General features: G+C 39.0%; 1 protein-coding gene across 1 annotated transcript in view; it reads right to left on the reverse strand.

Annotated features, from left to right (window-relative positions):
- The window catches only part of CDKAL1 (CDK5 regulatory subunit associated protein 1 like 1), a 284,435-nt gene that overhangs the window by 67,906 nt on the left and 202,593 nt on the right, over positions 1–13,936 (reverse strand). The window contains exons 11-12 of the mRNA XM_060774897.2: positions 6,371–6,551; positions 3,845–3,907 (exon numbers count right to left, since the gene is read on the reverse strand). Of these exons, the coding sequence (XP_060630880.1) occupies positions 3,845–3,907; positions 6,371–6,551 (244 nt within the window). The remainder of the gene's footprint in view (positions 1–3,844; positions 3,908–6,370; positions 6,552–13,936) is intronic.

The raw sequence follows: 13,936 nt of genomic DNA on the forward strand, positions 1-13,936 counted from the left end.
GCTGAGAGGTCGAGTAGCACCAACAGGGACACACTCCCCCTGTCGAGCTCCCGACGGAGATCATCCACTAAGGCGACCAAGGCTGTCTCGGTACCGTGTCCCGGCCTAAAGCCAGACTGTGCCGGGTCTAGATAATCTGTGTCTACCAAGAATGCCTGGAGTTGTGAGGCCACCACACGTTCCATGACTTTGCCCAAAAAGGGAAGATTGGAAACAGGCCGATAGTTTACCAATTGAGTGGGGTCCAGTGATGGTTTCTTCAACAGCGGTTTTATCACAGCTTGCTTTAAGCTGGCTGGAAAAATGCCTTCCCGAAGGGAGGCATTAACCACCACCTTAACCCACTCGGCCAATCCCCCTCTGGCCTCCTTTAGAAGCCAGGATGGGCAGGGGTCTAGGATGCATGTGGTAGCTCTCATTCCTCCAAGCACCTTGTCCACATCCTCGGTTTGAACCAATTGAAATGAATCCATCAAAATCGGACAAGCAGATGCTCGTGTTACATCCTCAGAGACTGCCGTTAATATGGTGTCCAGTCCAGAGCGGATCAAAGCGACTTTGTCTGTAAAGAACCGAGCAAAAGCTTCACAGCGAGCTGCCGCGTCATCAGGGCACCCATCCTGAATGGTGGGTTTTAAAAGGCCTCTGACAACTCGGAACAGTTCAGCCGGACGGTTCTTTGCAGACGCAATAGTGGCCGCAAAGAAAGTTTTCTTTGCGGCTCTTATTGCCGCGGCATATGACCTTAAAAAGGACACAAACCGTGTTCGGTTTGGCTCGCTCGGATCCGAACGCCACACGCTCTCTAGTTCCCTCTTCTTTCGCTTCAACACCGCCAGCTCCTCAGTAAACCAAGGAGCTGGTTTAGTTCGGCTACTTGAGAGGGGACGTTCTGGAGCGATCGTGTCTATTGCCCTGGTCATCTCCCCATTCCAGAGAGCGACCAGGGCATCAACAGGATCACCAACCGAGGTGGCGGGGAAATCCCCAAGAGCCATCAGGAATCCTTCCGGATCCATAAGCCTCCTGGGGCGGACCAATTTAATAGGTCCTCCACCTCTGCGGAGGTTAGGGGGCGCAGTAAGTCTAAAGCTGACCAGGTGGTGGTCGGTCCATGGCAACGGAGAGATGGATAACTCCTCAACACCGCCACCTTCCTCCCATCCCTGGCAGAAAACCAAGTCCAATGTATGTCCAGCACTGTGGGTCTTTCCTCCATCTCCAATTCTCTCTCTCTTTGTCTTTCTTCAAATTCTCTTTGTTTCGCCTCTCTCTCCATCTCCATTTCTAGTTCTCTCTCTTTTTGTTTTGCCTGCATCTCCATTTCCAATCGTTTCATCTCTAACTTGTACTTATAAGCCATTTCTGACATAGGCACTGGCTCTGTCTCTGCCTCAGAGCCCGAACTTTCTCCTTGGTCTCCCTCTCTTTCCTCAGCCAGCTTTCTCTGCCGCCTGGTAGCCATCTTTCAGCAACTTTTACCTCACAACGTATTTCAAAATTAAACTTAAGGCACTCGATCAGTTGTTACTCGAATCCCGTCGTCTGCCACCAAAAATTATGTAAAGAAGCGCCAATCCCACCGAATGCTACCAAAAATGTAAGGAAGTGTGATTCCAAAAATATAAAGACGTATTAACGTCACCAAGAACTATAAGGAAGTTCCGAGACTGCTAGATTAAACTGCCACCATTATATTTAGAGACGCTGGTATTAAAGTCTCTGCCTTTCCCTATTAGCGTTGTGAGGTAACTTTGGTAGAGTGGAATGCGCCAAACGTAAATCCAATGGAGGAGGCAAGTTTAAAATACAAAGAGAACAAGTTTATTGTTAACAAAGCGTAATTGTTGCAATATTGTGATGTTGAACTTGGCACAAGCTTGATGGTTACAATATGACTTGGTTGAGATACATTCAGGCTTCTGATGTTACAATCTTATAAACTCCTTCTTCAGTGAAGTGCTTTATTATTTCAGTGTTCCCTATTGTGAATATTCACACTGTTTGTCCTATACCGGATCAAACCACTGATCCCCAGTCTTTCACTACTGGCGACCCTAAAACCTCCTCTGTTAGATTCTTTTTAACACAAGCAATCTAACGAGGTTTCACCTTCAGCTCCCTTGCTGAAGAAATATTCACAAATACTAAGAACTAACTGAGTTTACACTGCTTCACAACACAGAGCCCTAACTGACTCCGCTCCTCTTCTCAGGGTCTCATCCTCCTGACTGAAAACTAACTGTCGCTTTCAAACCTTTTTCTCCTTAAGCTCCGCCCACCTCCTCTTCGGCCTTGTCACCATGGCAACCTATCTCTCACAGTTAGGCCTTGGCAATAAATGTAATACATAAATACAGATTCAAACACATTATAGATAACACTTTATAATAAACATTATAAATACAGTTTAAACACATTATAAATAACACTTTATAATAAACACATCTCTACACCTTCATGAAGCCAGAAAAGCTGGAATGTTAAATTGCCTCTGTCTCTCTCTATGTATGTTGTCTGTCTAAATGGTATTGAATGTTTGCCACATATATGTGCACTGTAATCCACCCTGAGTCCCCTGCGAGTGAGAAAGGTGGAATATCAATACAGTGAATAAAAATAAATAAATAAACAAATAAACAATGGTTGTGTGCATGCAGCATTTCTTTACTAGCCAGTAACTGATCTTCTATTCCTTTCCCCTGTAGCCTTTCATATCAACTGAAAAACCTGTTTTGGATACTCTTAAGAACTGTGCTCTTAGGCCTTAAGAGTAGATTTTTGCGGTGGAAGGTAGAGGGGGAATTCTGCTAGATGGAAACTGTTCCAAAGAGAAAAATAACACAATTGGGCCCTCTTCTGTATTTTTATTCCTCCTATGATGGTAATGTCACTGCCCTCAATATACCTTTCAAGACACAGCTCAACACCCACTGTTTTAAACTCATGAAACCAAAAACCTGCAAAGAGTTATGGCTGATTTAGACGATATGTAGGAGAGTTGTCCATAGGCTGGAACTCCTATGGTGGGGATATCTCAAGACAAAACAAATTAATGTAAGATGTACCGCCAACAGGTTGATGAAGTTCTTGCATACATGGTAAAAAGTTAATGCCTCTAGGCTCCAAGGAGCAACAGTGCTGAAATATGAATTTGAAAATGTACCAAAGCATAAAGCCAAAATAAAAGTTATTATACTCCCTTTTGAGGGAAAAAGCAGACTTTCATTTGCATAAATAGACAGCACTACAAACCCACCAAAGCCAGTCAATGAACCAAAGGCCAAGCAAAATGGAGAGACTTGAAGTCCAGTCAAAGGGATGTCATATAGCTGGTACTTTTATTTTCTTGGGATCCTAGCAATACCTTATCTCAGAGCAACAAATTGAGTTCAGTTCATCACATAACAATCAATATGGCTAAAATGTGCATCAGGGGTCCTCAAACTAAGACCCAAGGGCTGGATATGGCCCTCCAAGGTCATTTACCCAGCCCTTGCTTAGGGTCAAAAGTCTGAAAACTAAGTCTCAAATGACTTGAAAGCACACAACAATAACAACCACAATCCTATCTCATGATCCAAAAGCAGGCCCATACTTCCCATTGAAATACGAATAAGTTTATATTTGCTAAAATTGTTCTTCATTTTAATTATTGTATTGTTTTTAAGTGTTTTTTAAGTACAAATAAGATATGTGCAGTGTGCATAGGAATTCATTCATGCTTTTTTCAAATTATTATCCGGCCCTCCAACAGTTTGAGGGACTGTGACCTGGCCCTCTGTTTAAAAGGTTTGAGGACCCCTGATGTACACCATACTGGCATACCGACAAAGATATTTACCTTGTGATCATATGGGTTGTATGAATGAAACAATCGCGACAGTTCTTTTGTTCTTTGTTTTTTCTGTAGGAAAACAAGGGAAATATAGTATTATATGACTGAAAAATTTAAAGGGTTACACATTCTTACTACTGAATATACAGATATAGGAAAACAGGATTTTTTTTCTAGAAATTTACGCTGCAGAAACATGCTTTCACCCAAGCTCAGGCATGGTGAGGTTTCAGAAAACGTTCAGATGGTAACAACTATAGCCTGGAACATTATGCTAACTGCTTTATAGAAAAGCACAATCTTTCCAAAGACATTCCTGCGTAAGTAATTACACATTTTGTGGCCAACTATACAGGTGAGATGTAACAGCTTTAGAATGTTCTGGTATGGTGGATTTTATTTACTAGTGAGAGGCTAAAGTACTTCAAAGAAATATTTCACCATAATATTTGAACTCTAATTCAAATGTTATTCATCTGGGGTTTATGCTGCAACTTTAGTATGCCTAATATATCCTCTTGAAACTCACTATCAGGCAGCAGGATAGATAATGTGATGAATTAGGGTTCACTACTCACCATGACATAAGCCCAATGTATTTCTTTCTTATGCTATTTCTCCACACCATATCACTCAAGTGCCAACTAGAGAACTTCTGGATTCCCTTAACAATGCACAGCTGATTAAAAGAATCTTGATGGAGGGTCTCTACTAGTGCCAGCTCTACAGTAGGTTAGATATAGGCTGAGAGATTGCTGTTGCTGCTACTCCATCATAGATGGAGCAATACACTCATAACAAGCAGAAAAGATGTCAAGAGGACATAGCAAAAGAAAGGAGAGTTTTCCCCTGACACTGAGTCCAGTCGTGTCTGATTCTGGGGTGTGGTGATCATCTCAAGTTCTATGCCGAAGAGCCAGTATTGTCCGTAGACGTCTCCAAGGTCATGTGGCCAGCATGACTGCATGGAGCGCCGCTACTTTCCCACCTGAGCAGTACCCATTGATCTACTCACATTTGCAGGTTTTCGAACTGCTAGGTTGGCAAAAGCTGGGGCTGACAGTGGAAGCTCACACTGCTCCCCAGATTCGAACCTGTGACCTTTCAGTCAACAAGTTTAGCAGCTCAGCGGTTTAACCCACTGCACCACCGGAGGCTCCCCTCAGTAAAATAGTGAAATAGTGAACCCATTTTACAGTATTCCAGGAAAAATACCAGCTCTACCAATGTCAAGAAATAATTTGGCTTCAGTAGCAATGACCTACTTCTAAGAATCAGTCAGGTTTTGGTCAATGAGGAGCAAGGCTACACTCTAGCAGCCCATCCCCATCTTTTCCATCAATCTTAACTTGAAGTTTATTCCTTTCTTCCCATCCATTATCTCTCTCACTCGACCTTTACTCTTCCTTGTATCACTTCTATCAACTGAAAAATTATTTAGATTAAACCATGTATGTAAACAATATATTCAATGATCAATTAAATTATAAGGTGTTTTAATAATATTCTGAACTGAATAAGGCCACTGAAGTAAATCTGAATCAAACCCTCAACTTGTTGCACAATGAAACACTCTCTTTATGAGCCAACTAGAGCTTTAAGATCTGCCAGGGAGGCCCTGCTCTCTGTCCCACCCCCTTTGAAAGTGTGACTGGTGGGGATGAGAGACATGGCCTTCTCCCCTCAGCTATGGAACTCTCTCCCAAGTGACATTAGATTAGCCCCATTCCTCCTGATCTTCAGGAAAAGCTAAAGATGTGGCTGTTTGCACAAGCATTTGGAGAATTTGATTTTAAAGTTGAAGTCCGAATAATGTCCATGGGAAAACTTGAAATTTGGAAAGTATACTAGGCATTTTATATGTTTCAATCTGTTTTATTGTTTTATATGTTTTAACTGTTTATATGCTTTAATCGTTTTACAATTTAATGCGGTTTGTTTATGTTATGTGTACATTGCATCACTGAATTTTTGCCGTAGTTTGTAAAGATACTCTGGAGTCCCCTTCTGGGTGAGAAGGGTGGGGTATAAATAAAATTAGTAAATAAATAATAAAAATAAAAAACAAAAAATCCCACCCACCAAGAACCCATTGTATCAACATTTAATCTCCCTCTGTTCTCCCCACATTACTTTTTGTAAGGTATTAAAACCAGTCACTACTACTAACAGAAAATGACCTGTTGGATCTATAGCAGTTGTTCTCAACCTGTGGGTCCCCAGATGTTTTGGTCTACAACTCCCAGAAATCCCAGCCAGTTTACCAGCTGTTAGGATTTTGGGGAGTTGAAGGTCAAAGCATCTAGGGACGCACAGGTTGAGAACCACTGATCTATAGGGATTACACTGTGCAGGATACAAAAGTTAGATACAAAAGCCCAGGAGGCCTCTTCCAACTCTTTGATTCTATCTGTATGTTCATTCACTCTATAGCAATTCACTGCATGGGTCTACTCCAGTTAAAGCTAACAATTTGATTTAAACCAAAGTCCACTTTTTAAAGACAGGATAAAAGAAGAAACCCCCTCTTACGATTTGGGCTGGAATCTGATGCATTTTTGCTGCAGGGGTCCCAGGCCGTGGGTAAAACTGGTTAATAAAAAGACTAGGAAACTTATACTCTTCTACAAGTTTCAAGGTTTCTTGAAAATCTTCATCTGTTTCCCCTGGAAACCCACAAATGATGTCTGTAGCTATTGTAATCCCAGGCACTCTGAAAGGAACAAAAACAAAAAGAGTTAAACTGAAGCCTGGACATACCAGCTTCTTCCCTTAGCAAAACACTATGTGTTGAATCGTGAATCCTTAAAGTTCTTGATATCTGTACAGAATCTGCATTTGCTGTGGAAATGACAATTACTGAAGTACATATACAAAGAGGAAAGAAAATACAACAAAATTCACATTGTTTCCTTGTCACGCTTTCATTCTTGTTACTGTTTCATTCCATACTCCTTGCCTACTCGTTAAGCTCTAGTAGACATTCACTACAATGCAAAAAGAAAAATCTGTAAAATTCCTGATTTATCATCTCATTCAATCGAAGTCAAAGGCCAACTACATTTGTGCATTACTTGAACAGCATGTTGAATACTGAGTTGCTCCCTACTTTGGTGTTGATTGCTAGGGAAATGGCGGTGCTCATTGCAATGCCAGCACTTCTAAGCATATGTACTGAATTTGTATCAAATATACTTCTGAAATCTTCCAGGACTTGTCTGTATGTTTAATCTAAAGTCATAACAGAAAAACCTTCTGAATTCTGCTCTTGTCCCATGTGGGCAAAATCTGTCAGGCTTACGTGAGACAGACTATATTAATCTATAAATGAACAGCAGGTAGCCTTCTGTGACATCTCAGAGATTAATAAGATGTACATTACATTTGACAAAAAGCAGTTATAGTATAGCTATAGCAGTCATTTTAGTGACACAGCTGGCAACAGAAAAAGCATGTAATACCTACAGCATTGGCAATATCATCCACTTCATGTGTGTTTCCCAGTTTCTATGGGAACGTGAATGGGAAGTTTCAGTCATGGTAGAGCCAGGAAAATGTCTATGACACCTGACTAACAAAATACATCTGAGTGAAATAGGATTTCTTTCTTAACAAATATTCAGAGCCAGCACAAGCACCCAAAGGTCCTTTGTGGTTTTAATATGGAAAATTGGAACTATTTTCCCCCTCTTTCTTCTTCTTTTAAAATAAGGATTTTCAAACTAACAGAATCCTAAGTAAGTAAATAGGTCCCACCCCTCTCGGTAATTAGTTTCATTCCATAACTACTTGCACCATCAAAGATTTCTCTCCAACGTTCAATCAAAATCTACTTTCTGGAATCTTGTATGAGTTAACACAATCTAGGCCCAAAGGTTCATCGCAATTCATAAAAGCACCTTTTGCTTTCACTAAGATCATTCTGAACTAGAGTTTTTCAAAACTTTCATGTTGGTGACACACATTTTTAGACATGCATACATGCATACACATACATATTGTAATACCAAAATTTATGGGAACATAACATATCTCATGAAAATCTTACATATATATCTATTGTATATGTTTTAAATATGATTGATTGCTTATTTCACACACTCAGAGGTTTCTCATTAGGTTTGTGTGACATGCATACACACTGCAGTTGACATAGTTATGAATCGAAACACAGTTTGGAAAGCTCTGTTCTTGATATTTGTCTAGAGCAGTGGTTCTCAACCTGTGGGTTCCCAAGTGTTTTGGCCTACAACTCCCAGAAATCCCAGCCATTTTACCAACTGTTAGGACTTCTGGGAGTTGAAGTCCAAAACATCTGGAGACCCACAGGTTGAGAACTACTACTCTAGAGAAATGATTCCCAAGCACTACTCCTCCATGCGTTTTGGACTTCAATCTCCAGAAGCCTCAGCTGCCTTGGCCAGTATTCAGGGATTCTGGGAGCTGAAGACCAAAAAACACAGATTACCTTTTTTCCTCTCATCATTGCCTTAGAAGACTTTCTTGATAAGAAAGAACAAGGACGTACAAGTATCTCATTTTCATCTATGAAATAGTTAAATAATTCTTCTACAAAATGTTTATAGAATTTATTTACAAAAGCTATCACAGACATCCCATAGACACTTGGCACCACATCATGCATATCAAGCAAAATAGGAAACAATGCAAGTTTGGAAGTCAGGAACTCTATGAAACATCGGTTAAAAAAACACAAAGAAAAGCTGTGTAATATAAAGCCAAGTCGTTATCATCTATACTGAAAAAAATATATATGTAATTTAATTAAGATATTTTAAATTTAGTTCTTGTAAGCTTTACTATATAAGTACATTGTTTACTCATTCTTGCTCAAAAGCTTATAATAAAATCAGATGTAGATGGGTTTATAGTTCTAATGGTGTTCATACAGTTCCAATAAATGCATCAGCAGGAAACCATATTGGCAGGACACCTGCTAAAATCTTTTATATATGTATATGTCCCCACTGTATCACAATTTTACTACTTTGTATTTTCTATTTGAAGACCATAGTGCAGCTTGTCACAAAAATAATTTCTGCTGTGTTCTATTGGCACCAAAAATACTGCAGCATGTAATACTATTGTTTTCTTTTAAAAGTCGGTGATGTAACTTAATAAATTACAAATTCAGCTGTTGCCTGTGAGCAATCTCACATACAATCATACCCTCACACTTTTTCACACAGAAGAACAATCCTGATGTGAGATCTTCATTTTAATCACAATTTGCTATTCTCATAAGTCTTAAGATTGTGTTCATAATAATTGGTGTCAACCTATCTGTGTTAATGTTTGAACTTTCTGTTACTACTATACGTGCTTTTTTGAAATACAGCAACATCTCTTAATACTTTTATCAACTAGTAACTAGTCACATCATACACTTAGCCACTTGGTTAGCTCATTCTGTCCATATAATTATGCCAAGCAGTAAAAATAATGTTGTTATAGGCAAAAACATAGTAAATATGCTAAAACCAACTAAGCCGTTACAAGCAGACTATGATAAACCACGATCTTTCTGACAATCCTATACCATAATATGAAGTGGCAAAAAGAATTTTACAGCACCCCAGGTCTGTGTGCGTGTTAGAGTCAAATAGCGAAGCCATGCAATGGAGCTGCAATTTACTTCTAGAAAGAAGTAAATTAGCTAAAATAAATAAGAGTCTTTCAAGCAAACTGCCTACACTTGGAATCAGTCACAAAAATTGTTTACCAGATGATATACAACAGGCCATTCATAGCCTGAACATGTTTTGTATCTAAATAATTGTTAAGTATTATATTACAACTTCAACACAACAAGAAGAAAGGACTTTTCTTTGAAGGTTTTTTTCCTAATTAATAAAGAAAATGAGTTGGCAAACCAGATTTTGTTGGGAACAGGTCTTTTCCAATGTTCTTTGGCTTTTCCTTTTGAGCTTACTGACATAAAGGTTCATTGAAATATGAAACATATTGTGCGTCGATGAAACAAGCCATCTTTTCCCTGTTTCTCTGGTCGTAGCACAGGATCCTAGAGGTTGCTTCCTCAGTAAACAGTCATACTTAAAATGCTTTATGCATCTACTTTTCATCACCCATTTCCTTGAAGGAATAATTTCACTTTGGACTTGTACCTAAGCTTATTTATCCTTAATAGCATACATCTCTCATACAAATGAAACCTTGTACAAAACTTCATTAAAGATTTATAACCTCAGATCATTACTGTTTTATGACTTTAAAATGAGAGACTTAAGACAAAAGCTCAACATCCTTAAACTTCATTTCCATTAAATCTCTAATAAATACCATCTGGTGTGTACTTTGGGGATATAATACACGTCAAAACCTCAGCCACATTATGAGAACCAGCACCAAGTTTATCTGAAATGCATATTTGAACAGATGTGTTTAAATTACATCTCCTTCTATGCACATGCATAAATTCAGAGCAAGAGTGTGTTGATTTAAAATGCATAAAAAAGGGATTTGCAGATGCATCACAAGTGAATGGCATCTCGATAGATCCAGGCTCACATTACTAAAGGTCATTATTAAACCAAAGGTCTGCATTTATTAAGGGTTGCATATCATCAGAACTGGTTTAACGTTTGCAGCATGACAGCAGTCATGGAGAACTGTCAAGCAATTTTTTGTTACCTCTTCATAATTATCAAAGAAATTTTCACAAAATGATGCTTATCATTTTTTAAAAATAGGACACAGTATTACTTGGCCTTGAATTGCTTCATTATGGACCGAACTGTTAGTTACTACACAAGCAGGGGATTTAGACTTGGAAGATACACCTTATGTTTAAGCATGATGATCAATAGTCAAAATTATAATTATTTTTAAAACAGTGGCATCAATGCTAGCTTTGCTGAATGGTACACTCAGTGAGTGAATCATCAGAAGGTACACAAACAGAGCGCACAGTGCTCAGGGATGGAGTATAGACTATGGAGAATCAAATTTACATACTCACTGAACTATGAAACACCTGGAATAAGTCTCCATATTAGGTTTGGGTTTGTGTTTAAAATAGGATGACTTAATATAAGATATCCTGAGACCCATTAAGGAAAAATTCACCTCCACCCCCCAAAGGGAAGATTGGATACAAGTCTCTAGTTATTCAAATCCAAAGGGTCTAGGGAAAGATTTTAAAAAAGCAGTCATATCATTGATTCTTTTAAACAACACGAAATACTTCCCTCCTTGAGAAATGTATTATTTATATATTGCAGGTCAGATCGAACTGCATTTCTTCCCTGGAGGACCAGCTGGACAGGATTGAGGGGACAGGTTATCATCTTCATTCATCCTAGCAGTTTGTCCACATCTCTGGTGCCCACCAACTGAAATTGAACCAGTGTAATACTACTTATAGAGTTTCCGCCTTTGGTATTATATTGACATATAAGTCAGCTCTTATCCAAGAGATTTTATCTATTGAATGATTGTTAAAAGTATGACAGCAAACTATAAAGGCTCTAGAACTGAATTCATAGGGAAAGGTGCCTATGCTGAATAGTTCAATTGGACATAAAATTGCAGCTAGAATGCATGCAGAGAAGAAGGCTTTTTTTCATTTAATGTATTATTACTTCATAGGAACAAAGATGTCCTCTATATTATGTCCTGTTGGGTATACACTGAATTTCCCTCTACCTGTGCTCTAGTCTTCATTCTTCCTGTTTCAGCTCCCCAAGGTCTTCTATATACCAAAGATTATGATTTTCTAATCCAAACTGTATAATTTCAAGAATTTTTAAAGTATCCTTAGATAGAAAGTGGCTAGAAGTGTCAATCTGCTGCAGCAAAAAGGGTCTTGTGGTACCTTAAAATCATACCAATTTAATGTAGAGTAAACTCAAGTAGTTTGTACTTTAAAACACTTATCAGTCTGGGCTGTCATTTGATTCTTATTACTTTCGAACTTGGATATGCTTGTGCTTGGATATGCTTGGAGGCATGCCCTTAAAAATGATGTGGGAAATGGATCAGATTCATTGGTAGATTGAGCAGAGGGATCTTCTATTAATTTCTATTTTCTTTTTCTCTTTTTTTTGGTGGAGAGGATGGGTTTGGTACGGGAAAAGCAGATTTCTATGTTTTCATTTGTCAACATCGTGCTGCTATGTGGAGTTTATGACGAGACTAGCTTTCCTCCAAAACTCTGAATGGCAAGTTACTATCAATACTTGTTCCCTCCTTAGCTCCAAGTTGGCAAACAAGGCATGATGCTCAGTTCTTAGTAGATGGCTTAGAAGGCCACAGCCAAACTAGAAAGGTCCCCAGCTCTTTCTTCTGAAGGGAAGGATATAAGAAGCCTTTCCTGTAACCACAGCTGTGAAGAGGAGAAACCAAGAAAGAAAAAGCAGGAGGGGACGATCACATCTTCAGTCTTGGCTTCCATTATTTATTTATTTATCGTGTCAGGAGCAAGCCAAACAGTTGTATTGCATATTTTAACAAACAAACAAACAAAACACAAAGTTTGCAAGCTTGGTAGTTGATTAAATGTCCTTCGACCAGTAGCTGGCCACTTGGAGTGCCTCTGGTGTTACTATAAGAAGGTCCTCCATTGTGCATGTAGCAGGGCTCAGGTTGCAGCAGATGGTCTGTAGTTTGCTCTTCTCCACACACGCATGTCGTGGATTCCACTTTGTAACCCCATGACCAGACAAAACTTGTGGTCTCCCTACTAAAAATGGCAGTCAACCAAGTTTTTGGGACAACCATCATCAGATTTCCTAAGATGTTGGGAGAGTCTCACTCCCATAATCACTTCTCCCACCACACCTCCAATTTGGACCAGAAGTGAATGAGAAAAATTAGTGCTAAAGAGACATTTTGGAACCCTTTTCCTTTATGGTGTTCCATCAATTTAAATATCATGTCAAACTCCAAATTAATATTAACCATGAAGGGGTGGGGGTGCAACCTGTGTGCCCCCATCACAAAAAAAATAATGCCAGCTTTGAGTCATGTGTTCATATATTTTAAACTGGAATAAGATGTGTCAGAAGATTTGACCACAATTCCCGCTGTCAGCTATTTTGGACCATAGTTCTGCTGAAATCAATGGAATTCAAGTGCTAAAATATGTGCAACAGGATTGATGCATGGCTACCTTTTCTGTGGCTTGTTTATGAGGCTGTGATCAAAGAACTTGTATACTTGTTTCAGAAAATGATTATTGCCAAGAGCTTTCCAAGTCCAGAAGCTGCCTCTTGAGAAATGCTCTTGAGCAGAGTTGAGGTGAGGGAAAAGGAAAAGACTAGTAAACAACCTTCCTAGTTTATCAATAATTACAAGTGCCAGAAGCTATTTGACTTCAAAGAGTATAAACTCAATAAAAAGCCATTGCCCTAAGGCATGAATTTACCTTTTTTATTGTTCATGTCAGCGGAAAGCTTCTCTTTAATGGTTCACTACCTTTTTGGTTACTTCACAAATCAGTCAATGTTTGGAAACATGTTACTAAGACAGCAGCACTTCTTACTGTTCTTGCAAAAATTAAAGCAAACAGTACACTTTTAAAATTCTATGAATACTTCAGGGAAAAACCAGGAAATTAATGTCAGACAGCATACTATCCGCATTTGCTATTAATAGGATACTGAGTGGCACTGTCTAATGATTAGTGGTATGTTCTTTCCCCATTCCTAAACAATACATTACTTTTGCCATTGGAAATGCTTTATAAGTAACACTCAGTATTTGCAGGCATTTCTATGGTATTTTGCCCAAGGCATGTATGTCAGAAGGAACATGTCCTTTAATCAACAGGTACTACTATTTAATCAATTTATTTATTTACTATATTTATATACCACTTTTCTCAGCCCTTGTGCGACTCAAAGCTGTTAACAATAGCAAAATTCAATGCTCAAAACATCATAAAATGGTTGTTTGTTGTTGTTCATTCATTCAGTTGTTTCCGTCTCTTCGTGACCTTATGGACCAGTCCACGCCAGAGCTCCCTGTTGGCTGTCACCACCCCCACCTCCTTCAAGGTCAATCCAGTCACTTCAAGGATCCCATCTATCCATCTTGCCTTTGGTCGGCCCCTCTTCC

This window comes from Anolis sagrei, chromosome 4, assembly GCF_037176765.1.
Source record: "Anolis sagrei isolate rAnoSag1 chromosome 4, rAnoSag1.mat, whole genome shotgun sequence".
Taxonomy (NCBI): domain Eukaryota; kingdom Metazoa; phylum Chordata; class Lepidosauria; order Squamata; family Dactyloidae; genus Anolis; species Anolis sagrei.